General features: G+C 52.9%; 1 protein-coding gene across 2 annotated transcripts; it reads right to left on the bottom strand.

Moving 5' to 3' along the window:
- Positions 1 to 1,006: 1,006 nt before the first annotated feature.
- On the bottom strand, positions 1,007 to 25,845 carry LOC308236837 (carbonic anhydrase 13). 2 transcript variants are annotated; one of them, XM_080646945.1, is made up of 7 exons: positions 25,574 to 25,845; positions 22,031 to 22,228; positions 17,575 to 17,693; positions 12,466 to 12,561; positions 11,191 to 11,253; positions 10,523 to 10,678; positions 1,007 to 1,604 (listed from the first exon to the last, which is right to left on the bottom strand). In XM_080646945.1, exons 1-7 carry the CDS (start codon positions 25,608 to 25,610, stop codon positions 1,485 to 1,487), a joined length of 789 nt encoding a protein of 262 aa, XP_080503071.1. In that variant the 5' UTR covers positions 25,611 to 25,845; the 3' UTR covers positions 1,007 to 1,484. The 2 variants fall into 2 exon arrangements, with proteins under 2 accessions (XP_080503071.1, XP_080503072.1); XM_080646946.1 differs by lacking the exons at positions 17,575 to 17,693; positions 25,574 to 25,845 and adding an exon at positions 23,505 to 23,665.
- Positions 25,846 to 26,271: the final 426 nt, after the last annotated feature.

Genomic DNA, 26,271 nt, shown 5'->3' with positions numbered 1-26,271 from the left:
ATTCCTTTAAGAAGAAACCATTTTCAAGAGATATCTTACCTTTTCCTTGTTACATTAACTTTGGGTGCATTTGATCCCAAGGAGCAAAAGAATTGGTAAAAATAAAATAAAAATTGTAAAAATCTTTGATTCGTTATACATTTACTAAGTGTGAATCTCCTGCAAGGCCTCAGGCTGGGTCCTGGGGGGACCCGTGACAGCTGTCAGCTTCAGCCCAGGAACCCGTCTCCACAGCCGCGTGTCTTTACTACACAGCTCACCGACACACAGGCCCCACCAAGAAGACACCTCAGAATAACTCCTACAACAAAACCCATGCCCGGGCCAGGGGGTGGGGGGAGTGCTAACAAATCATCAGAATCAAGGGAACTCAGTTTAAGTTCTCTCAAATGTCAGCATGAGGTCCACTCTTTAATGCACAGTCAGTCCTTGTACCAGAAAGAGCCCCCACCCCATCCCCCTTCACCAAAAACACATAAAAATGCACCAGAACAATAGGTTGAAGTTTGTATCAGTTTTGCTGGCCACCTTGCGAAATTACTCACAGACTGAGGGACATGGCCAAGGGGCGACGGGCTTTGCCCGGAAACGGGCGGGTTGGTGGGTGGCTTGCACTTTATCTGAGGCTCAGGAACTTGCTCCACCAGCGGACAGAACAGGCAGCAGGACTCCCTGCTCTTCGGGGAAACCCAGGGCCGAAGTGGGCCCGGCCTCCCCACGCCCTCGGCAGTCTGCCTGGCTGGGTGCTGGGCTCCAGGCTCCTGGCTAGCACTGCACCTGCTGAATGTCACCCAGTCTATCAATAACGTCCCCATGGGTGGACATACAGCACCAGCCACTGAAGTTTAAATAGCGTTTATATCCCATTGAGTTTCTCACCCAAACTGGCGGTTCTGAGCTGTGGAGTAGAGGCCACGAGGAGCCACATTCCTCATCCCCACCAGCTCCCTTATTGCTCATTTTTTCAAAGGCGTCATGAGTCAGCGACACAATCAAAACCAAAATTCACTTTAAAATTGGAAATATGACCAACTTTTAATGAACTGGAATGTACTAACACGTTAAGCAAAATCACTGGTTTCCCCACAGAAAGAGGTATCCCCATCCTATCATTTTGGAAACGAATTCAAGATTTTTACTAAACATCGTGGAGACTATGACTGGCTCAGTCTCTACGACAAGGGACAATGCTTAGCATGAGCTGAGGTTCCCGATGCTGCCGTGCTCCCTGCGGGCTGCGATGGGCGCATCCCGTGGCTCTGCACACGTGGCCGTGTCCTGCTCCGAGGCCGCGAGTGCGAATCCCAGGCCGGGAGTGAGGTCCATGGTCACAGGGATGGGACATTCTGCTGCTGCGGCTGACAGCACAGGGCACAGGGCACCCCTGACCGGAACTCAGGGAAAGTGTCGGTAGGGATTCTGTGTCCTGTTTGGTCTTGTTTTCTCTCCGCAGACACGTGTGGGCTGGTCCCCGGCCACGGCTGTTAGCGGAAGGAGGCCCTCACCTGGCGGCCCTTCAGGGGCTGCGGGGGCCGGTGGTTGCTCAGCAGGAAGGCGGCCGCGTGGCCCTCGGGGGTGCACAGGAGCCTGCGGAAGGCAGCCAGCTGTGGGGGAAGGAGGTAGCGTCAGCGAGGTGACCAGTGTGAGCACGGTGCCGGCGTGAGCTGAGACACGGGTGCCCTGAGCCAGGAGCTGCCGTCTGCAGGCAGGTCTCCTCGGGCCTGGCTCAGCCTGCAAGGCCGCCCCTGGCTGACAGCTCAGCATCTGGAGGTGCCTCTGGCTTCCGAGCACAGGCCACGGGCCCTCCGTACCTGACGGGATGGGGGGCAGGGCCTGAGGGGGGGCACGGGCCTTCCTAGTGGGGACCCAGGCCAGCTCTGCCCCACCCGGGACCTTGGCTTCAGTGTCCTCGGCTCCAAGTGAAGCTTTGGATGGGTCACCTCAGGAGCCACGGACCACGGGGGGCTCCCCAGCGTTGCAGGCCCGGTGCTCACGGCAGCCACGCTCATCCTGCAAGTACTGTCTTCCTGAAACTACAAAAAGCTGCTTGTTTTCACCATTCTTGTGCCTTGTAAACAACTCTCTATGGAAAAGCCTAAGGCCTTCAACCTCTGGTCATGTTTAAATACAACTTAAGTGGCACACATTTCTCACCAAAAGGGCTCTATTTTGCTCATTACAAGAAAGCCTACGTGTCTTACAAACTTCACGCAGTAGACAGTATCAGGAAGAAAACAGAGGCTGCTAGTCACCACATCACATGACACACTTGACACTATAAAACGCTTGTTTTTTCTAAGAATAGTTTTTTTATATATATTTAGAGAGAGGGGATGGAAGAGGGAGAGAGAGAAACATCGATTTGATAGCGAAACATTGATCGGCTGCCTCCCGCACTCCCCCTACCGGCGATATAGCCTGCGACCCAGGCATGTGCACTGACTGGGAATCGAACCTGAGACCTCTTGGTGCACGGGACTACACTCAACCAACTGAGCCAACTGCCAAGGTGAACATTCTTATATGTGTAAGCACACACACACCTGAGATGTTTTATTACAAAGATGAGCGTAACGAAAATGCTCTTCTGAAACATATTTATTTCCATATACAGGGTGGAGCAAAAGTAGGTTTATAGTTGTGATATGAGAAACTTGAGTTTATTCTTGTATTATTATTTAATAGAGGCCCGGTGCACGAAATCCATGCACGGGGATGGGGGGGTGTCCCTCAGCCCAGCCTGTACACTCTCCAATCTCGGACCCCTAAAGGAATGTCCGACTGCCCATTTAGGCCCGATCCCACCAGAATTCAGGGACTGCTGGCTCCCAACCGCTCGCCTGCCTGCCTGCCTGATTGCCCCTAACTGCTTCTGCCTGCCAGCCTGATCGATGTCTAACCGCTCCCCTGCTGGCCCGATTGCCTCTAACTGCCCTCCCCTGCAGGCCTGATTGCTCCTAAATGCCCTCCCCTGCAGGCCTGGTCCCCCTCAACTGCCCTCCCCTTCAGGCCTGGTCGCCCCCAACTGCCCTCCCTTGCAGGCCTGGTCCCTCCCAACTGCCCTTCCCTACAGGCCTGGGTCCCTCCCAACTGCCCTTCCTTTCAGGCCTGGTCTCCCCCAACTGCCCTCCTCTGCCAGCCTGGTCACCCCCTACTGCCCTCCCTTGCAGGCCTGGTCACCCCCCCCTAACTGCCCTTCCCTGCCAGCCTGATCGCCCACAACTGCCCTCCCCTGCCAGCCATCTTGTGGCAGCCATCTTGTGTCCACATGGGGGCATCCATCTTTGACCACATGGGGGTGGCCATCTTGTGTGTTGGAGTGACAGTCAATTTGCATATTACCTTTTTATTAGATAGGATGATCTCATCTAATCCCCACACGACCCACTCAGCAATATGCTCTTATCCCAGAAAGATGAGGCCTTAGGGGAAGTGAGGAAGGTTCAGATAAGCCGTCTGCAAGCCAGCTGTGAAGCCACCCAGTGCCTTCTACATCTCCACTTTCCTCTCTTCTTTCCTCCTCCTTTTATTTACTTTTTATTACAGAGACTTTCAAACATACGCAAACATAGAAAAATAAACCACCAGGAGCCCAGCCCCAGCTTCAACAACCATCAGCACATGGGCAAGTCACTGTCCCCCCACCCCCCCATCCTCTCTCACCACCGGTCCCGCCCAACTGGATTCCTTTGATGTAGATTCCAAATACCGTATCATTTTAGGTGTAAGCATCTCAAAGTATATCCCCACAGTAAGTGGCATTTCTAACCCTACCAAGGCCCCTAGACAAGTGTTAGCTTGGCTTGCGAGCACCTCAACCTCCTGTTTCTACGAACCTAGGACCTTCCCCGAGCAGGATCCTCAGCCACATCAGTGGAGCTGGTCCCAGAGCACCTGAGTGAAGAGACTTCCAGTGATTCTTAAAAACTCAAGTCGTGCCCTAGCTGGTTTTGCTCAGTGGATAGAGCGTTGGCCTGTGAACTGAAGGGTCCCGGGTTCAATTTCTGGTCGAGGGCATGCAGCTCGGTTGCAGGCTTGATCCTGGGCCTAGATCGGAGCACATATGGGAGACAGCCAATCGATGTGTTCCTCTCACATCGATGTTTCTCTCCGTCTGTCTCTCCCCCTCCCTTCCACTCTCTCTAAAATGTGGACAAGGGCCACTTAGAAAACCTCTTTGTATCTCTGCATCATGCCTGCAAGAATGAGCAATTTTTAGACAATTCTAGAATTGACTTGTACTGTTTGGTACAGTTTAAAAATTTATCTTCAAACTAATTCTACAGAGTTTTATATATTAAGTCAAAATTAATATTCAAATGAATAAATTCTTTTCTCATTTCACAAATAGTCTAAAGATGCAGAAGAATAACACTCTTAGATCATTAATTATTGCTAATACAATATATAACATTTTACCATTAAAAAAGACATTCGAGCTCTAGCCAGTTTTGCTCAATGACTAGAGCATCATCCCTTGGATTAGAAGGGTCTTGAGTTCGATTCTGGTCAAGGGCACGTACCTCGGTTGCAGGATCAATCCCTGCTCTGGTTGGGGCATGTGCAGGAGGCAATCAATCAATGTGTCTCACTCACATAGATGTTTCTCTCTCTCTGTCGCTCCTCCTCCCTTCCACCCTGTTTAAAAATCAATGGGGAAAATATCCTCCAGCCCTAACTGGTTTGGCTCAGTGGATAGAGCATCAGCCTGCAGACTGAAGGGTCCCAGGTTCGATTCCAGTCAAGGCCATGTAACTTGGTTGCAGGCACATCTCCAATAGGGGGTGTGCAGGAGGCAGCTGATCAATGTTTCCCTCTCATCGATGTTTCTAACTCTCTATCCCTCTCCCTTCCTCTCTGTAAAAAAATCAATAAAATATATTTAAAAATATATATCCTCCAGTGAGGATTAACAACAAAAAACCGGAAAACAACAAAAAAGAAAGAATCATACCAAAAAAAAGACATTAGAGTTTTACTTCCAGATATGCTGGACTAAGACCCTACAGACAACCTCCGTGTACAAAAAAACTCTAACACAGACATAATGCAAAAACAATTAGCTGCAGGCACTGGAGGTGGAACACACAGCTGGGCCAGAGGGCATTCACACTTGCGGAGGGAGAGCTGGGCACTCTAGAGTGCGTTCCATCTCTCCAGTTTGTCACCTGGAGCTGGGTGGAGTCTGCCATGGGGACACCTGTCTTGCAAGAAATGAGCTGGAGAGAAGATCCACCAACTCTATACGTACAAACCACGCATGGCTAAACTGAGACCAGAGCTGCAGCACAAGAAAAAAAAAGTGCAATTCAAGCCCAGCCAGGAAGACTACCTGCTAACACCAAAGAAACAATACTTATCAGAGAAAGATAACAGAATCCAGAATCACCACAACTTAATGTTCGCAACAACTAGAATGTGATAAAAAAATCACTCATGATACCAAGAATCAATAAAATGGAACACATTCTCAAAGAAAGAAAAATCAACAGTCAGGCCCAAGATGAATCAAATTTGGAACTTACAAGGATGTTCAATTGGCCACATGAAATGAAACTAAGCATCCTCTTTAATGCATAAGAAATCTCAGTACTCTGAGAATGAGAAGTCTTAGTAGAGAAACAGAAATAATAAAAGAGAGCCAAGTAGAAATTTTAGAACTGAAAATACAAATTCTAAAGCACAAAGTTCAATGGATAGATTTGACAGTCACACTGACATAATAGGAAAGAGTAAATTAACTTTAATATAGATAAATAGAAATTACCCACAGTGAAGATCAGAGATAAATTTTTTAAAAATAAAGCTTCACGGATGATATTACAAGATCAAATATATGTGTAATTAGAATATCAGAAGGAAAAGAAAAAAAGAATGGGGCACAGCATACATAAAATGTAACTCATAAGTAAAGAAGAAAATATTTTGTAGCACATAGTTAGGCAAAGATTTCTTAAGCAGATTTCTTTTACACAAACTACAAAAGATAAATTTATAAAATGGACTTCATTAACATTAAGAACTTTTCCTCTTCAAAAGACATAGTAAAAAAATAAAAAGCAAGCCATAGATTGTGAGAAAAGTTTTGCAGAAACATGCATTGAAAGGGGCATTTATCCAGATTGTACTGGATAAGAGCTCTTGCAGCTCAATAATGAGCAGACATACAACCGAATTGTAACATGGGAAATGATCTGAACAGCTATTTCACAAAAGATATACACAGAGACAGCAAGCATATGAGACAACGCTCAACATCACTAGTCATCAGATCAATGCATAGTAAAATTGCAGACCCACTAGAATGGCTAAAGGTAAAGGCTGACAACACCAAGTGCTAACAGGATGTGGAGCAACTAGAAACCTCAGTGCTGCTGAGACTAAAAGAAGGACCAGCCCTTTATTTATTTATTCATTTACTTATTTATTTATTTTCACTTTTAAATATATTTTTATTGTTGATAGTATTACAGATATCTCCCATTTCCCCCCATCCAAGACCATATCCATCCCCCCAGGTCTTCACTACCCTACTGCCCGTGTCCATGGCTATGCATATCTATACTAATAAAAGGGTAATATGCTAATTAGACTGGGAGACCAGACATCTTCCTACCGTCCGACTTCCTTCCTGACAAAGCCACAGTGGTGGGGGCTGAGGCAGAGGCGGTTAGGGGCAATCAGGCCAGCAGGGGAGGGCAGTTGGGGGCCATGAGGCTGGCAGGGGAGCGTTTAGGCAGCAATCAAGCCGGTAGGCAGGCAAGTGGTTAGGATTGTGAGAGGGATGTCTGACTGCCGGTTTAGGCCCCATGTGGGATTGGGCCTAAACCAGCAGTTGGACATTCCCTGAGGCACCCCAGATTAGAGAGGGTGCAGGCCGGGCTGAAGGACCCCCTCCCTGCGCACGAATTTCATGCACCGGGCCTCTAGTCTATATATATAAAAGCCCAGTGACCCTTATGGCAGAATGAACAGAACAACTGATTGCTATGATGCACACTGACCACCAGGGGGCAAATGCTCAACAGAGAAGCTGCCCCTGGTGGTCAGTGCACTCCCACAGCAGGAGTGCCCTCAGGGCTCACGATGGCTGGCGAGCACTGTGATGGTGGCGTGAGCCTCTCCTGCCTCAGTGGCAGCGCTAAGGAGCAGCAAGCCCAGCGGTAAGGAGCGAGCAGGCAGGCGGTTAGGAGTGAGGGGTCCCGGATTGTGAGAGGGCGCAGGCCGGGCTGAGGGACCCCGCCCCCCCTTCACAAATTTCGTGCCTCAGGCCTCTAGTAAGTATATAAGTTCTTTGATTTATCTCTTCTCGTCTCCCCCAACCCCACATCGAGGTATGTCAGTCTGAGGAACAGCCCTTTAGAAGAAAACATGTCAGTACCTTATAAAATTAAACATGAGTTTACCACTTGGCCTAGTAATGCCAGTCCTAGTCATTGCCACAAGACGTGAAAATGTGTCCACAGGAAAGTGTGTATGTCAATTATTTCTAACATCCAAATATGGATAGCCACATTCATACATCTCCAAACTAGAAGCAATCCAAATGTCTATCAATTGGTCAATAGATTTTTTTTTTAATAGTGGTATATCCAAAGGACTTGTGTGCACGAATATTAGCATAACCAATGGGCACAGAGACCGGGGCGGTGGGGCTTGCCCTTGGGGGTGTGAGTGGCGGCGGGGGGGTCAATCAGGGAAAAAGGAGACATATGTAATACTTTAAACAATAAAAAAAATAAAAAATAAAATATTGGTGTATCCATACCATAGAATATTACTCTGTAACAAAAATAAATAACATGTGTGAATCTTCAAAACATTGTGCTGAGCAAAAGAAATCACACAGAAGTGCACGTCTGTGTAATTCCACTTGAGTAAATTCTAGTGCCTCTCGGTGGTGTCCTGAGACCGTGAGTGAGTGGAGAGCAAAGGGCTCGAGGAAACCTCTGGCAGGGATCCCTCTCCTGGACTGCGTGCGAGTGGCTTGCTGCAGCGCATTGTAAGACACAACAACCGAGGCCATTCACTGCACACCGAGATTCATGAATGCTTTGTGTGCAAACAATGGCATAACGAAAGAGAATGTTTAAAGGGAGCCTAGGCAGGTGTCCTGCAGGTCGGATTTCAGCAGCTGAGTAAGCCGATGTAGAAAACCCAGAAAAACCCAAAGAGACTTGGCAGGAAAAGTCCGCCTGCCCAAGACAATGATGCATCTGTTATTCAAATATCAGAATCACAGTATCTGATCTCGGCCTGGAGGTAAACCAAGCATTTCAGTCAGTGACTCAGGGGAGAGAAATGGACTTGAATCAAGAAAAAGAAAATGAAAACCCTCTGATCTGTGTGACTTGGCCAGAAAGAGCAGCGGGGAAAACTGGCCCAACCGATTAGAAGGGTTATGGTGGGACTGAAAAATAAATCAATAACGCTTCCCAGCGACTTCAAACAGCTGTCATCACTGAGATACCATTTTCTGGAAAGTCATTCTTAAGCCGGTGGCATACACAGAAGACTTTATATAAAAGAGGTAGGCAACCGAGTGATCTTACCAACCCTATTGTGTTTTGGGTTGTTTAATAAGCTTTTTGTTTTAGAACAGTTCAGATTTATGGAATGATGACAAAGGGTTCTCTGCACCCCGCATCAGTTTCCTCTATAGTTACCACCTTCCCTGGTGTGCATTCTCACAAATAACGAACCAAAACTTGTGCCGTCCTTAAGGCGGTTACTCAGGCCTCCTTTGTTTGTACCTGATGTCTCTCTCTGCCCCAGGACCCCCCAGGACTCGGATTTCACTGAGTCGCTTGTCTCTGGAGCACTTCCTGGTGGAGCGTTCCCAGACGCCCTTGTTCTCGGTGCACGGACAGGCTGAGGAGTGTGATCAGGTGTTTTGCAGGAGGTCCCTTACTTGGGCTTTGTCTGATGTTTTTCTCGTGGTTAAGACTCGGACTGGACTTCTAAATACCTTTTGCTTCATTCTTAAGTCTTAAAATCGCGATAGCACTATCTTATACTTCGGATTATTGCTCAGATAATCACTTCAATCTGGTTGCAAATAAGAGGTCTGAAAGGTTCCCGCTCCTGCTGATTCCGTGAGAGCTTCACAGTGAGCTGCGGGTCACACTAACGCCCTGAAACTCAGCCTCTATTTTATGCTCTTCTGTGCAAAAAGCCAAAATCATAATCAGCATTAATTAATCGTGCCTGAAATAAGATACAGTAATGAACTCACAGCTAGTCAGTCATATCCCAAAACTGGCAGAAAGTGTCCTTGATTGGGTTAACTTCATGCACTTTAAGGATCTAATATATATTTTGATATAATCTCTTACCGATCACAGGTAGATTTTTTAAAAGTTACTTTCCAAGTGGCTCTAAGGAATAAAGATACCCTTGAAATATGAGGAAAAACATGCCTTGATGCTATAACGTGTCACTTTTCAAATTTAACCAGGAACTGTGAAAGGAAGCACGTGGGCACAGGAGGGGAGAACGTGAGATCCATTAGTGAGGCCCGACCCAGGGCAGGTCCCTGTTCTCATGACACAACTCACCTTGTTTCTAATGAAAAAATTCACAGCGAATTTTGTGTCAGTCCAGCTCTAGATTTCTATGCAGATCTTTGTAAAAGTATTAGCAAGTATGCCGCAGGCATTATTGGTGTTTCGTCCTAAAGACAAGGCCACCAGAAGTGGCACATGAGCCTCACAGCAAGGGGAAATGCCCCCGACATGGCCTTGGCGGAGGTCAACCAGCTCTAGTCTTTGACCTTGACCTTGGCAGAGGTCAACCAGCTCTAGTCTTTGACTGGGGAATAAACAGCTAGGCAGGTGGGCCAGCCCAGAACAGAAGTGCTTTATTAGCTGCAAAAATTATCAGACTGCGTTCTTGCTGAGGTTCGGCAGCACGCAATTCACAAAGGAAGGACAAAACCAAACCCATTAAGCGCAGCCTTGGGGACACACAGCATCCACCTGGCAGATGGTCAGCCGAAGGTCCCACCCAGCAGGGTTCTGGCAAAGACTCCTGAGCCTACAGACTTAGGTCACAAGAAGAGCCTCTTAGTAAACGCTACAGCCCTCAGACGCCCCACAGAAGCTCTGCCAACAAAAGCCACAGGTCGTGGATTTCTTCTTAAACTCAGCAGGCACCGGTCTGTGGCTCAGGTCCACTTCCTGAAGGTGGAGCCTGTGGGAGGGGCGGGCCTCGGTACCGAGGCAGGAAAGGTGAACGCCACCTTTTAGAGCAGCCTCTCTCCTGACTTTCCTTTTGAATCCCTGCCCCTTTCTGTCTCAGTCCAAAGTAGGAGGCAGAAGCAAGCAGTGCTGCCTTCAAAGGGGCCTCACTGCCCTTCATTTCTAAGCGGTGGGGAGAAACCACCTAGCCAGAGGTCAAAGGGGAAGGGACAGACGTCTCATCTGAGGGAGAACACGGCTTCTGGCACAGCGGAAGGCACAGAGCGGGTGAAGACCATTCCACCCCGTTTCCCCTGGGAGTGGACCAGCTGGAGCAGGCCTACCTGCTGAGAGCTGACGCTGATAGGCTGCTTTAAAATGATCCACGTGACACTCTCCAGAAGGGGCGGCACGGTGAGAGACCCCGGGTACGTCCAGTAATCCCAGGACGGAGGAAGCAGCGACAAGGGGTCAAAATTCGTGAATCGAGTTTGTTTACCCTGGGGCAGGAGAGAGAAAGCCTTACAACGGGGAAGCTTTCACAGACTTGGAAAAACATGCATGCAGTGACCTCAGATTTCCCCGGAACTGCCCCAGTCACACAGTCATTTAGCGCCTGCTGTTTGTATTTTAAAAATAGGACCTGCCTTCATCTAAACATGTTAGAGGAAGTAGGGCATCGCTAAGATTCATTTGAAAGGACAAGATTTGTTTTCATATAAGTGATCTTTAAAATGTGTTGCAGCCAAATGCTTATTCTGTAAAACTCTGACAACAGAAACTAATTATGCATAAACAGATGTATGCAGTTATTTTAGGTGATTGAAGACTCCCTCATAAACTTCAGGAGTGAGTGGTGACAGGTTGAGCCGGCTCCATCGGTCAAGGGCACACCAGCTGCTTTAAGGAGCAGCACTCGGCCCTGGCTCAGCCCGTGTGTGAAAGAGAAGACAAGAGAATTCAGCAGAAAACGGGACTATCTTCGTCACCAGTCAACAGGAATTAGCTTTACCTTTTCTTTAATGGAATCCAGGATGTCAGTGATCTTTTGCAGTTGGGGATTACATTCGCCAATCTGAAAACATGACATTTCGTGAGAAGAGGTTACTATTGCAGAGCAGGTCGGAATTGCTCCATTTCAGTCACGATTTTAAATTCTTTAAAAACAAAACAAACAAAACGTCGGCCAGCCCACAGCAAACAGTGCTTGTTCTGTAGCCAGCTCTCCTGCCTGAAGAATCTGAAGGAGGCGAGAACACTGCAGACCCCTGGGCTGAATTAGAAGTTTGACCCCCAAACTGACAGTGATAGCTCCCTGCTTCTGAGCTGTAGGGGTGTTGCAGAAGCAGGTGAACTTGAGGAAGGCCTGGCTTAGGAAACCTCCATCACACCTGCACTCCAACACCAGGTGTGACTTTCAGACCCTCTCTCCACACAGACTACTATGACATCAAAACATTAGCGGGAAAAAGTCCCCCAGATTCGGCCTAAACCAACGGGAGGTCGCGGATCAAGGCAATAGATCGTCCTGAGCAGAGTTCCTCAGGAAAACATGTGCACCTCGTCCCCATTCCAGTGGGTGTCGCAACACGGAGGAACGCCCTACAAGAATGTGGTCCCAGTGGGAGTGGGGCGGCCCCACCCATCCCAGGTGTGACCACAGCGATACCTGTCTGACCACTTGTGCAGAAGACACAGAAAACAATGAAAAGTGGCCAGTGCATTTGGGACAACAAACCACTGTGGTGCAACCAGTGCTTCCAGAAGCAGGACGGCGGGCTCCGCTCTGCCCCGCACTCTGAGCACTGCGCAGCCCATCACGAGGAAGCCCGGGCCCAGGGCTCTTCTCGGGCCTCGCGTGTCACTTCAGTGCTACTGTGGTTGTTGTAATTGAGAACAATGACCAACAGACCACAGGGGGGTTGGAAGGCAAAGCTCCCAGGCCCCGAGATGAACCATAAACACGGAATTTTGATTTCCATTTCGAAATGAAAACATCAGACCTATAACTGATTTGCTATTAAAAAATGGTAGAGACCAGCCTGCGTGGCTCCGTCTACGCACCAAAAGGTCGCAAGTTTAACTCCCAGTCAGGGTGTCGGGCTCGATCCCCCACAGGGGGCGTGCAGGAGGCAGCCGCTCGAAGCTCCTCTTTCCTGATGCTCCCCCCGCCCCTTACTCTAAAGATCAACAGGCTATTTTTAAAAAATGGTAGGATGTCCACTCGGTGACGGAAATCCTGCCCACACGGCCGAGTAGTTGATTTCAGGAAGCCAGAGGCCCTCACCTGTAAAAACACTCCCAGGACAGCCAGCCCGTCAGGCTCGTGAGCTGCCTCCACGAAGCTGGGGTACTTGTCCGAGTTCCAGTGGACGACGTGGAGCTGAAAAGGAGGGACACAGTGTAACTCAACATCATGTTTAGATCCATCCTCAGACACATGAACCCCAGTGAAGCCCTGGTGCAGAGGCCGGCCTGCACCTCCATGCACGGTTCTGCAGCCACGTCCACAGAGCTCTTGGGGGCCCCAGAAAGTCCTGCCACACCCCTCGAGCCCCAACAATCTCCAGCCACTGTTCCCAGTGACTTAGGGCCCCCGCGCTCCCTCACCCGAAACTGCAGTCCACAGCCTGGGGTCAGGCCCTGCTGGCGGCAGGTCCAGGCTGGGGGGCGGGGGCGTCAGTGGGCCCCAGGGTTGACCCTGCCGCGGACGGGGTGGTGGTTCCTAGACGCAGAGGCTCACTCCTGCAGCCGAGACCTTTCTATGGTGTGAACATGGATTCTCCTTAAGAGTCACTGTGTTAGCGGTGTCCACTCACCGTCAGCTTCTAGGCCCAGTTCAGGCCCTGCGTGGGGAGCAGGAGAGAACTGGACAGAGAGGCCGGGCTGGAAGCAGAGGGTCGGAGGAGGGTCGGTGTGCTGAGGGGAGGGCAGGGGGCTGGGCGGGGACCAAAGGGGCTTCCCCCACGTCCCTCTCTGCCCAAGAGCAATGGCCTCTCCAAACCCGAGGGCACCCGTGTCCAGCGCATGGCCACCCCAACAGAGACCAGCGCACGGACGCGGCACACACAGTCCGGCAGAGACCGCTCCTGGGGGCTCCTTCCCGGCTGGGGGGTGCACTGTGATGGCAGCCACAGGAAGCCCAGGCCATGTGACACACCCAGATGGCATGGCCCAGATCCTGACGGCTGGGAGAGGGGCCGGCTTCGGATTCGACCTCCTCAAGGGACCCCTGTGGCCCCTCAGGGAGGAAACGTGGGGGTTCACGCACGAACCCCCTTCCAGATGACAGCAGAGGAAGGATTAGTCTGCTCGAGGTTTTATCCCATCCTTTCAATGTAACTGTACGGCTACAGGGAACTCCGGCAGGGGATTTCCGGATAAAGAAGAATGACCATACATGGCTGGTGTGGCTCCGTGGCTGAGCATCAACCCATGAACCAGGAGGTCATGGTTAGATTCCCGGTCAGGGCACATGCCCATGTTGTGGGCTTCATCCCCATTGGGGGGCATGCAGAGGGCAGCCGATCAATGATTCTCTCTCATCATTGATGTTTCTCTCTCTCTCTCTCTCTCTCCCTTCCTCTCTGAAATCAATAGAAACATATTTTTTTAAAAAATAAAACAATGACCATAAACAGTGAACTAGAAACAGTGCACCCCGCCCCCAAGAGCAGAGAGAGACTGGCTCTGCCACAGTGGACAGTGGCCCGTGTTCTGCGCCCTGTGGCGTGAGAGAGCGGGGAAGGAACCCTGGGCGGACGGTGTTGTCTGGGCCCCGCAGGAAAGCACTTGGATGTTGTCCCAAACGCCCAGCACCCACGCACCAGCGCACCTGGTAAGAGATGACGCCACAGACACCGAAACCTGGGGAGTGACTCCTTGGTTCACGCCCACAGGCGCTTAGAGCCAAAGAGAGAAGCCCTGTGCCCTCCCAGTGGATAAAGAGCGACCACGACCCTGTGGGAGCAGAGCAAGGAAGGCCGGTTTGTTGCTACAAGTCCTCCCTCTCCCGCCTCTGCTGAGCAAGCCCCTCCCGCAGCTGCGTGCACAGCCCGGGCATCTGAGTCAGACCCCAAGCTGAGGGCACAGCCCAGGCGTCTGAGTGGGACCCGGGCTGAGGGCACGGCCCAGGCACCTGAGTGGGACCCGGGCTGAGGGCACGGCCCAGGCACCTGAGTGGGACCCCGGGCTGAGGGCACGGCCCAGCCATCTGAGTCAGACCCCGGGCTGAGGGCACGGCCCAGGCACCTGAGTGGGACCCCGGGCTGAGGGCACGGCCCAACCATCTGAGACCCGGGCTGAGGGCATGGCCCAGCCATCTGAGTCAGACCTGGGGCTGCGCGCGCCTCCTATTCACAGGGACAGCCCAGTGACGGAGCAAATGACAAGTGACTGCAGCGGCTGCAAAGGGAAAGGATCAGATCCCCCGTGGGAAACAATGTCTGAATAACAGTGTTCGTCAGCCTCAGCATTAACTGCCCGCTGCTGACACACAGAAGACCTTAGTGCAAAAGGCACCGCTCATGCTGAACTCGCAGCTTTACGCTCAGCTCCGCGTTTCCTCCTCCCTTCGGTGTGAGGCATCAGTGCGCTCTCAGTTCCAGCGCAGCTTCAGCGCTCTCCTCGCAGACCCTCGGGGAAGCTTCGCAAAGCTGCGGTCTGTACTGTCCACGCCCTCAGGTTCCGCCCCAAATTAAATTCCCGTGTCACCGCTCTCCGTGGCCGTTTCCTTTGTCCTCCTTTCCTTCACCTTCTGACGTATGAGGGGGACACAGCGTGGCGATGCCCCTGAGGTCAGTGCACAGTAGCTGGAAAGCCACTTCCAGGCCCGGAACCGCCTCCGGCCTCACCTGCTCCCCAGACAGCGAGCGGTTTCCTAAGATACAGAGCACCCGCGCCCGCGGCACCGCCTCCGTCCTCGTCCCGCACACGACGGAGGACCCTGACCTGCACAGGCCCACACGCCTGCCCCATGAGGCTCGGCCCCCGGCCTCTCTGGGACGCGGCACGGCCTCTCATGGAGGCCAACGCCTTTGCCTTCCCAGCACCACACCCTCCTGCCCGAGCTGTCCTGCTGCCCCGCTTCCTGGAAAGCGCTCTCTGGATTTCCTCTGAGCGGCTTCTGGTCATTCCGTCTCAATTCACGTGGCATCTCCAAGGGCCCCTCCTGACCACTCAGCCCTCCACGCGACCACGTGGCATTGCTCCGTCACTCAGCCCTCAACGGGACCACGTGGCATTGCTCCTTTAGAGAACTCACCGGTCCGTCTGCGTGCTTACCGTCTACCTGTGACAGCGCGCCCACCTGCAAGGCCAGACTTCCTGTCCGCAGCACCCCTGTCGCAGCAGCAGACACCTGCCTGCCCCCCCTCCACCCGCTGGGCAGCCGGCCACCTGCACTGTCGCCTGCCACCAGGATCCCCCAGGCCTCCTCACTGACCCTTATCCCCTCCTGCACCACCCCAACCTCTCCTCTAGTGGTAGCGTGAATGCTATTTTTTAAATGCAAAAAATTATCACTTTCTAATTCAAAGCCAGTCAATGACGTCTGGCCCTTAGAATACAGCTCAGCCCCAACCCACCCCTCCCAGTCTCTGCCACGTGCCGTTGTCCATGCTCCAATCACACGGGCACTCCTGCCGGGGTGGGGCTCTCTCCCACCCGAGGCACATGCGCCGTTCTGGGCAGGCCTGCTGGGTACTGTCCTGCTGCCTCTTCTCCTCAGGGACATGTCCCCTGGACGCCCCCTGGTCCACGCACAACCCCCGTTCCCCGCACGGTGAGCCAGGGAAGGTGGAGGAAGAGGTGGCCCCGACGAATTCCTAGTGAATGAGGGAATGCAGCTGGGGGACAAAGGAACCTACAAAGCTAGGAAGACCCCTGATCCGCAGTGAGTCCGGGAGGCCCCTCGGCGTCAAGGACCGTCCACAGTCCCGGCGGCCAGAGCTCGGAGCCCAACACAGAGGACAGCGCCAACCCGTCACCTCCAGGGCCACGCTCAGGCGTGTGGAGGGTGGACCACTGTCCCTAGCTGCTTTGGGACATGACAGAGCCCGCCCTATCCCCAGAGCTTCTGAGATTCAGAATACATTACGATCAGACTCAGAACTTCACAAAACAAGCTTGGAAAATACTGGGCGGTCCGAGCTGAGCACAGGCGGCTTTGGGGCCTCACCCCCGTCCCGCTGCCCCGCAGCCTGGGCATCTGTATTGTCTGGGATTCGGGGCCCCACCCCCGCTGCCTGGGAGCCCCTGCTCTAGCACAAAGCGCTCAGGAGGTGACCAGGCCTTGGGTAATAGCCCCGACAGCAGATGTACAAGTGATGGGAGAATAAAACCGGCAGCAAGTCCTTTCGCCGTTTGCTGGGTTTCTCCGCACAGCAGGGCTACTCAGGGGGCCCAGCCGGCTCAGTGAGCCTGAGGGCGGACGAGCACTGACCGCCTGCAAGGTCCTCGTCTGCCTAGCCGGCACCAGGGCACACGGAAGTAGCTTTGGCCAAGTCGCAGGATAATTCCCTCCCATCTTATGGTAAAGTCGGGGGTCAGCAGTATTTAACTGCATTATGCTTTGTGCTTTAGCCAGGGGATTAGAAAAAGTATTCTTTAAAAAAATATATTTTTATTGATTTCAGAGAGGAAGCGGGAGGGAGAGATAGAAACATCAATAATGAGAGAGAATCATCCATCAGTTGCCTCCTACACGCCCCCCACTGGGGATCAAGCTCACAACCCGGGCATGTACCCTGACCAGAATTGAACCATGACCTCCTGGTTCATAGGTTGACGCTCAACCACTGAGCCACACCGGCCAGGCAGAGGTAGGGTATTCTGAAAGGCTAGCACCCTAAAGAGGAGTGACCCCGGGGAAGAAGCCAGGACGGCAGGTCCTGCACACGGCGCTGACGGGTGCACAGCTGCAGGTGAGAGGTGAGGCGGGTTGAGGAGAGCTGTGGCTTTGACCCCCACGGGCCCTCTGCCGTTGTGTCTCACCTCTGAACTAGGGGTTTTACATGATATGCGTGGGGAGCTGTGTCTGCACCAAATAGGCAGAGCTGGGCCTACCACAAATGTTTCTTTCTCCCCTCGCTGGCCTCTCAGGAGCGAGCCTGTGACTTGGTGTCACACGGACCTGATGCTTCCTAGGCCAGTTTCCCAACCTCCCCCGAGTCCGGGTGCTCATGTTTACACAGCTCCGTGACCCCAACTCTCGGGGTCGCTCTGTGGCTCCCACGGTTCGCAGCTCGCTGATAAGCTCCTGCACTGACGGAACGAGGCAAGGTCACAGACTGAGACCCTAATAGGCTCGGGACCTATTTGGGGTTAAGGACATCTCCCCGGGTCCCTTCCCTCCCACCAGAGAGGACAGCTGTCAGGAGCCTGGCCGATGGCTTACCTCGGCGGCGTACCTCACTCCGTCCACCACGTGCTCAGAGCCGTGGTCGTCCGTGGACCCCCAGTGCAGGTGAAACTGCCGCAACCGGTATCTTCCAGTGAGCGGCCCCCCTCGCAGAACTAAACAGCAACACAGTTGACACCGTTAGCAAGAAGAGTGTTTCCGCGCGGCCCCCCACAGCGTCTCCCGGGATCCACGTTACGAGGAAGGGGCTACAAAGGTGCCTGGCGTTCGTGGGCAGGGACCCAGCTTCCAGGCGGACAAGGAGTGAAAACACACTTGTGAAGGGTGAGCGCGTCCCAGGACAGTGGTGCGCGGACACGTGGGAGCCCAGCAGGCACAGGTGTGCGGACACGGGGGAGCCCAGCAGGCACTGGTGCGGACACGGGGGAGCCCAGCAGGCACAGCGGTGCGGACACGGGGGAGCCCAGCAGGCACAGGTGTGCGGACACGGGGGAGCCCAGCAGGCACATTGGTGCGCGGACACGGGGGAGCCCAGCAGGCACAGCGGTGCGCGGACACGTGGGATCCCAGCAGGTACAGGTGCGCGGACACGGGGGAGCCCAGTAGGCACAGCGGTGCGCGGACACATGGGAGCCCAGCAGGCACAGGTGCGCGGACACGGGGGAGCCCAGCAGGCACAGGTGCGCGGACACGGGGGAGCCCAGCAGGCACTGGTGCAGCACAGGGAGCCGGAAGGGCTGCCCGTCCCCGGAGGCCGCCAGGCCCAGGAGCACAGCAGGCGGCGCAGGAGAGCCTTCAGCACTTTGAAGACCTGGACTCGCCTTGGCTTCACCACCCGTGACCTTGCACAGACTCTCTGACCTTGAGCTCCAGCTGTTAGGCCATGACCCCGGAGAGCAACAACGCCTCCCCCCAGTGTCATGGGGAAAGAGAAAAACTGAGCACACAGCCCTCGCCCCTGCCCCGCAGACAGACAGCTGGCCTCGTGAGCTGTGAGTACTGCGATGCCGCTGTTGTTTCTACAAACGCAGGCAGAGTGAGCGCATCTTCTTAGGGAAATAGGAAACACAGGACAGAATTAACTTTTTAAAAACCCATCAGATGTTGCCACTTGGGCAGCGTATATTTTTAGCACTTTGCCTCCACAGATATGCTCTCTAAAACCTTGGCAACAGAGCCCAGCCAGTAGGGCTCAGTGGTTGAGTGTCGACCTATGAACCAAGAGGTCTTGGTTCAATTCCTAGTCAGGGCCCATGCCTGGGCTAGATCCCCAGTGTGGGGCATGCAGGGGACAGCCGATTGATGATTCTCTCTCATCATTGATGTTTCTACCTCTCTCTCTCTTTCCTTTCCTCTCTTGGCTCAATAAAAATACATTGAAAAATAATAAAATTATGGCAATGGAATCATATCTTAAGAAGACAGAAAAGCGTCTTACTAGAAACCAAGTCCTAAGTGTGTCCCGACAATTAATCTCTGCCGGGCAGACCCGGAGGCCCGGAGGCCTGGAGGCCGAGCTCAGCACACCCACACTGACAGGGCTCATCTCCATCACACAACAGCAGGAAGTGCCGACGGGCCAGTGCAGCCTCGACAGCAGCTTGACCTCAGTGGCCCTCCTCTAGCTATTTTATGTACACATAATTACGTGCAGTCACAAGATCTGTCAAGAATGTCCTCCTTACATAAGCAGGAAGGATGGTGAGAATTTCATGTGTGGTTTTCTATGAACAGCAAGAAACAAAAGGACAAGGTAACGGGCTTGCCCGGCCCTCTGGGCTGCACTGCAGGAGACCAGACCGCTGTGTGGGGACCAGCATGGGGCGGGGGGTGCCCTTCTCCCCGACCTGGCGCCGGACTGCAGCTCAGAGCTGGGCAGGGGTCCGATCAGCAGCCAGCACAGTCCCCGCGCAGCGAGGTGACAGCTTCTCCCGCACGCACCCACGCCCGGTGGGCGTCGCTCTCCTGTCCGCACTGGTGTTAGTCTCCCTGTTTCTGACTAGGAGATTGGATGCATGTCCCTCACTTCTGCCTGCCCAAGGAGAAAACTGGGAGCACATGCAACCAAGTCTTTGGAAGGCGGAATGGCGGGGCACCCTCTAGGTTCCTTCAGATCCAGACTGCTCTGTGGTAAGTAGCTGCCTATCTCCAGAGCCCCCTGGAAACGAACGGGGAGGGGGCACCACCCAGCAGGCCGCAGGCCACTCTCCGTCACTGTCCGAGACAGCGCGGCGATGGCTTCTGCTGGCCCTGGACGCACTCCCGCAGACTCTGCCGGAGTCCCTGCGGCACCACGCCCTCCTGCACTGTCCCCGAGGAGATACTTGATGGAGAGGATCTTAGGTTTGGCTCTAAACAGCCTCCACCATGTTTCACAGATAAATGAGCTGGAAAGGCACATGCCCTGGGCCGAGGCCTGCTTCCGGTTGCCAGGGCCTCCGCATACAACCAGCCTGGCGGCCCGTCTTTCCTCTTCTGTTGCATAAACTGAGCCAAGCACGTCACCCTTCACAGCGCCACGCAGCGGGAGGGCTCAGGACTCACCTCTTATTCTAGAACTGGAACGCACTTTGGGAGGAGATGAGAAGCAGCTGGCCCAGGAGAAAGACGGAGATCCCCAAAAGGCCCAGGCATCCTGGCTGGCTCTGGGAAGCTGCTCTGAATCCAGGGCTTCACCCAGATTAGCGCAGCCCCGCCTGGTGGAGCAGCGACACTGGCCTCACTCTACCTCGCTGGGCTCCACACGGGAGCGTCTGTGCTAACATGTCCCAGCTGCGACCATGACCACGGGGCCAGTGTGATGACCGCCCGCTGGAGCAGGGCTCTGCACTGGGTGGAAGGTGAGTCAGAAGGTCACCGTGAGCCTCGCGCTGCCTTCGAGATGGTCTCTAACAAAACAGTTACACTGGGATACGATGAGGAATGGCGGCAAAATATTTTTAATGAGAATGATTTCGTGTTTTCAAGTGTCAAATTATTCATCTCACTTTCCAGCCTAGATGAGTAGATAGACATTATTGTCTCCATCTTAACTCTGAAAATAAGTGATCATTTCTCCAAAATCATACCTGGCATACATAGAGAGTCCATTTATCACTTCATCCAGAATTTTTAAAAAATCTCCTCCAAATAATGCGCTCATACAAGAAAGAGGTCTGCAGAGGGTAAGACGCCCGAGGTAAGTGCCCTAGACGTGTGGGGACGTGAGCCACCTCAGCAAAAGGGTCTTTGCTAGCTGCTCGCTGCCGCCAAGCCCCACCATGCTGTGAAACTAGAAACACACTAGTGTGTGCTGCTGTACTGCGCCCGCCTGCACCTTGTCCGACGTGCCAGGCCTGCACGTCTCTGACACGGCACCCGCGTCGCTGCCTTGACAGTGAGCACGGCTGCGCGCACACCCAGAAAAAGGCCTTCAGACGGTTCCTGTCCAGCCCAGCAGGACGAAGCTCCTCTAAGAGGACCCGCCTCGTTCCTTTGTGTCCCTGGGACCTAGGACGGTGCCTGACAATGACTGCGCAGAAGCAAGTGCCAGGTGGCTGCCGGCGTGACATGGGCGTCACCACAGCGCGATGCCAGGGTCGGCGAGTGGAGTGGGGAGGTGCTGTCTAGTCACTTCTTATTCCGGAACTAGGACTGTAGCCTCAGTTTCCTGTGATACTTGAGATATTATAACCAGGATCCAACCACAATCGTGGGTGGTGTAGACTCTGGGTTTGGAAGCCTCGGATTTCTACATGAACACATCACATACATGATCTATGTGCCCGTTACATCCACCTCCCCTATTACCTCACCTTCCTGCCCTCACAGAGCTGAGGTGTGAAGAAAAACAAGGTCCCTCCTTTCCCCACAAGTTGAACACACCACGTGTTAGTCTTCTTTTACGAATTTGACAAGTATGAGGAAGGAATTTTATGAGCTTATAATTCTAGCTAACACTATAGCATTACATAGACACAGGGAACTACAACTAAACCAAAGCTGAGCTTAATGAGTAAGTGAAAGCTTTCTCCCAATGAAGGGTTTTTAAAATTTAACTATATGTATCATTAATAGAGCAAATACAGCATCATCCTAATATTAGACTAAAAGTAAAAATAATTTGTCAGCAGCCTTAAAATATGAGTCTCCTAACCTTCTAGGATGATGCTGTATTTGCTCTATTAATGACACATATAGTTAAATTTTAAACTTGATACTAATCTGCTTCTTGGGCCGTAGCTGTGCTTGAAGGTGAAGGAAACACTCTTTCTATTCATTTGGCTCGTGTGTTACATATAAATGATACGGAGTTTCATTTGGTTGGCCATTGTTTATTGATAGTGTGAAAGACCCTGTCCCTGAACTAATCAAACACAGCTTTTATTACAGGTCCCAGCAAAGGACTAACAGGGACATACAATGGGTAGCTGTTTCAAATAAGAGAGAAAAGAAGTTACCGTCCAATTGTCTGAGCCCCTCACCCCACCCCAACCCCCAATAGAAAGCCCACCTGATTTGTCCTCCGTGTCATCAAAGTCCACGTTGAAGGAATGGCCACTATTACTGATGATTTTGGCAGAGCTCGAGTCATACTTGATGCTAAGGGGTCGGAGGGAAGAGTCGAACTTCGCTTCCTTGGTTTTAATCTCAATCGGGGACTGCTGATCCCCATCAGCGATGGGGAAGAGTTGCTTCCAGTGAACAGGACCTAGACAGAGCACACAGGACCAGAGAGAAGGACTGAACAGGGGTTTCATTCAACGAGTCCTCCTCGAGGGCAACACGCTGTGCTTGAGACTGAGAGAGGACGGGGTTAGTAAAAGGTCTCCACCCGCAGGACCTTCACACCCAACTGTGCTGCTGTTTTTACAGACTCGTTGCTCTTAGAGGTATGGAGACTTCCTGGTTTGCATTCACTCATTTTCAGAATCAAACAAACGCTTGTGGACAAAAGAGCATGTTTGTTTTATAAGGTACTTTCCAAAGGCACTTTCCTGCCAGGCGGAAAACAACAGCGCGATTCATCCCCGAGAACCAGAGATTCGTCTCAGCTCCAGGAGTGAGCGGGGAGCTGCAGGGCTCAGCTCACGGGGAAGAGGGACAGCTGAGTGAGCCTGCAGTGGCCTGCCGTGTGAGCAGGGAATCTACACCCTCACCCGGGGTAACCCAAGCGCCACGCTGCGCCATGCCGGGAAATGGCATGTTGTGGGTCACCTGCACTGGAGTCAGGGAACAATTTATTTCTCCTTTCTACTTCAGGGCCCCCCCGTGTTTACTTTGCCAATGCTGCATTTGAATTCCAAAGCCGGGGACCACGGTCACCCTGATCCTCTACTCAAAAAGCCAAAAGGCACCGAGCTCCCACGTCAGACACATTCGGTAAATGATGTGAGCCCGAAAGTCGGCAGTGCCCTCGGCGGCCTCGGCCTTCCTCTGGAGACCGGACTCGAGTTCTGCTTCTCAAAACCAACAGCAGTGGCGCTCCAAGTGAGCAGCACGTCCGTGGACGGGGACACACCGGGCCACTCCGACTCCTCCCCTGCTCCCGCCACCAAGCAGCCCCCACAGCTGGGAGAGCTCTTCCCTCCCTCACCACCCAGCGGCCTGGCTTCTCCAGACTCGGTTCTTATGGCACAGATGGCGCAGCGTGACCACGGACGCCACGCTGGTACTAGCAACACGAGCATTTCTAAAGACAAGATTTAGAGTACAACTTCAAGAAATGCAAAATGCCACCGTGGGCAACAGCTTCCGTCTCTAAATCGCATTCCCCCAATGACTCCTCCTGTTGTCAGAAAAGAATGAATACCGTTTCCCTCGCATAAGCTTCAGGAGGAACGTCACCGCGGGACGCACACCACACACAGCTGCCGTTTGCCCGGGCACCGGACGCCTTGGGCTTGAAGGCACTTGAGCTCACAGGTCCTCGCCTTCAGCTTTTACAGAAAAGCACCGGCTCCTCGGTGACTAAGTCCCACACTCACCTTGCTGCGCTCACTGGCACAGGCTAGTCCTGCTCTCTCTCTCTCTGTCCCCCACCCCCCCCTCTCGGCCACCAGGCTTGACTGCCTAAAGCACATTAGACTTCAGATCTTTCATCGGGAGTGCCCTTCTCCTACCACTCTGTCCGGTTTCCAGTCTTTACAACAGAACCATTTTGAAATACTCAACGTTAAATATTAACTACTAGGGTAGGTTCATGTCCCTGCCTCTTAAGAGGAGGAGCCGGTCCCTTGTAAAAATTGTCCAAACCTCCAACTTTAACCCCATTTACACATGGTGCTTAGGAGAGATGTGGTGTTTCTTCCACTGATTCAGGAACTTGGGAATATCACAGGGACGCATAGTTTGCAGTGACTGCCACCTTTCTGAGCTAGGCCCGTAGCAGTACGGAAGGAGCGAGGAGGAGCTCTACGTTGTTGGGGAAGGTGCCCCCTCCAAGGCCTCCTGCCAGCTGCTCACCCACCGTCTAACCAGAAAACAGCACCCTGCCAGCGGATGCATCGCTCCCAGTGGGACTTGGCCACAGGTGACCTACTTCAAGGTGTCCCCTCACCGCTATTGCTTCTGAAGCAAGGAGCCCCCCACCCCTTCTTAGAAAGCCACGGAATCACTCCTTGCCAACAGCTCTCCTAAGAAGATTCTAACAATTTCTGCAGACAGCTTCAATGTTTCCTAACATAGTACAGAGTCATCACTACTCCTTGATCAAAAACAGCTTCTTCCTAACCAGTGGGGGCCCTCCTGGCCTGCAGTAACCATTAGCTGACAATGCCAAGGGTTATTCCAGCGGAGCGGGAAATTAAAGAAAATTGATTTTGTGCCCCCCCCCAAACATAAATTGGAAATTAGCGAAATGTAAGATTATAATTATAGCCTCCATCAAAAAGAAATCCACCAAAGTTATTCTTCATGTTTTAAAGTCCTGAATTTTATCTGCTACCATTTTTATTGGCAAATTAATTATAACATCAAAAGGCTACAATTAAAAGGGAAACTTTTCTGTTTCTTGGTCAAAGTAAAGTTTCTATAAAAATCAACTACATAGTGCTATTCAATAATATACGTTTGTCCAATAATAATAGTAATAATAATTATTATTATTAGTCACAGGCCTAATTTTTTCTATTTCTTTTTTCTAAATTTATCTTTATTGTTGCAAGTATTACAGATGTGCCCTTTGACCCCCTCTCCCCTGCTCCCTCCCCTCCGCCTTCACCCACTATTGTCTGTGTCCATGGGTTCTGCATATATTCATATAAGTTCTTTGATTAATCTTCCTCCCCTCCCCCACCTAATTTTGACAGTGATTCACTATAAGGCTTTCTAGGTGTCACTTTGCAATTAGTTTAAATAATCAGTATTTGAAAAAACAAGCTGGATAAGTTGTTTAATAGAAAAAAATGAGGAAATGGTTTACTTTTGATAGTTTAGAATAGACAAGAAGAAAAGTACGAGTCTTATTACTGTTCCCATCAGTAACTGCATTTTGCCCACGTGCTTTAATTTCAATCCCTTTGCTGACCCGCAGTGTCTGCAGGGTGCGTTGGGGGGTGGGGGGGGGAGCTGGAGAAGGAGCCCCAGCCACCTTCACCTTCCAGAAAGAACCCAAGCTCGTGGAGCCAGCAGGACGGGTGCTGGCCGGGTCAAGGTTACCAGAAACCTGCATCCTGGTGCCCCAGGAGGCACCCTGCCTTCTCAGAGCTGCCATTCCAGTGATTCAGTTTCTTAAATTCAGTTTAAGCATTTTCCACGATTTATTCCCGGAGGAGTCACCATTCATTCAAGTGTGTCCTCAGACTGCCTTTAACCCAGAAGTGCTGTCACCAGGGACAGCCCCCCCCACACCCCCAGCTTCCAAAGGGCAGTGATGTCTGGGGTCTGGGGGACCCTGGCACGTTGTCACCCCTGAACCGACACCCCAAGGGCGGCTCCCGCACGTGGTCCCCCATGGCCCCGGGGCAGGGGACCTAGGTGTCCAGGCGGCCCCATGAGCCCCCCCCCATCCCCCCATTCCCTGGCTCCCCGCCCGGTCCTCCTGTGGGGCGCTCACCGTTGTGCTCCGCGTACCCCCAGCTGAGTCGCGACATGGTTGGGAGGCGGGAGGGAGGGACAGCAGGGACCCGGGCAGCAGCCACACCAGTCGGGCGAGCACGGGGGCCAGGAGCCTGCGGGGCGCTCAGCCTGCTGGGCCGGGCCGCGTCAGGGGTCCCCTGCTCCGAACCCAGAGAACGTGGGTGGCGGGAGGGGGAGGGACGGGGCCAGGCTCGGGCTTCCCGCCGCTGCGCGTTTGGAGGAAGAGGCGCTGCCCGTGGGCCGTCCCGGGACAGTGAGTCACCAGGCGGGTGGGAGGTGCGCGGAGCCGGCGGCGGGTGGCCCTGGGCGGCAAAGCCCAGAAGTGGCTGAGCCACACTGAGGAGGGCGGCGGGCGGGCCCACACTTACACCCCCTTCCCGGACGTCCCGGCCGCACTGCGCCGCCGAAGATGCTCCAAGTGCCCCACCCAGCCAGAGGGCTCAGCGACAGCCCCTGGCCGCGCCTGCGGGTCCCCCACCCCTCATCCCGCGCTCTCCTCACCCTCTGCAGGTTGTGGCCGGTTCCTTGGTCCCCAAGTTCCGCAGCCCTCCCCCCCCGCCCCCCGCAGAGGGTGAGGAGTCCCCTGGGTGCTGGTGGCCTGCTGGCCTGGCCCAGGGCTGCCTTTCTGCCCCGAGGGCGGCTGTGCCCACAGGATTGTAATCACTGTCCCAGCCG

The sequence above is a fragment of the Plecotus auritus genome (assembly GCF_963455305.1).
Source record: "Plecotus auritus genome assembly, chromosome: 11".
In the NCBI taxonomy this organism is placed as follows: domain Eukaryota; kingdom Metazoa; phylum Chordata; class Mammalia; order Chiroptera; family Vespertilionidae; genus Plecotus; species Plecotus auritus.
Note: the sequence above shows the minus strand (reverse complement) of the source record. Positions and strands in the feature narration are given on the sequence as shown.

Coding starts and splice junctions, on each gene's coding strand:
- LOC308236837 (XM_080646945.1), bottom strand. CDS start 25,610: ATGTCGCGACTCAGCTGGGGGTACGCGGAGCACAACG. Junction 12,562..17,574: donor GAGTGAGGTACGCCGCCGAG/GTAAGCCATCGG, acceptor CCTCCTTTTCAG/CTCCACGTCGTCCACTGGAA. Junction 11,254..12,465: donor TCCTGGGAGTGTTTTTACAG/GTGAGGGCCTCT, acceptor TCATGTTTTCAG/ATTGGCGAATGTAATCCCCA.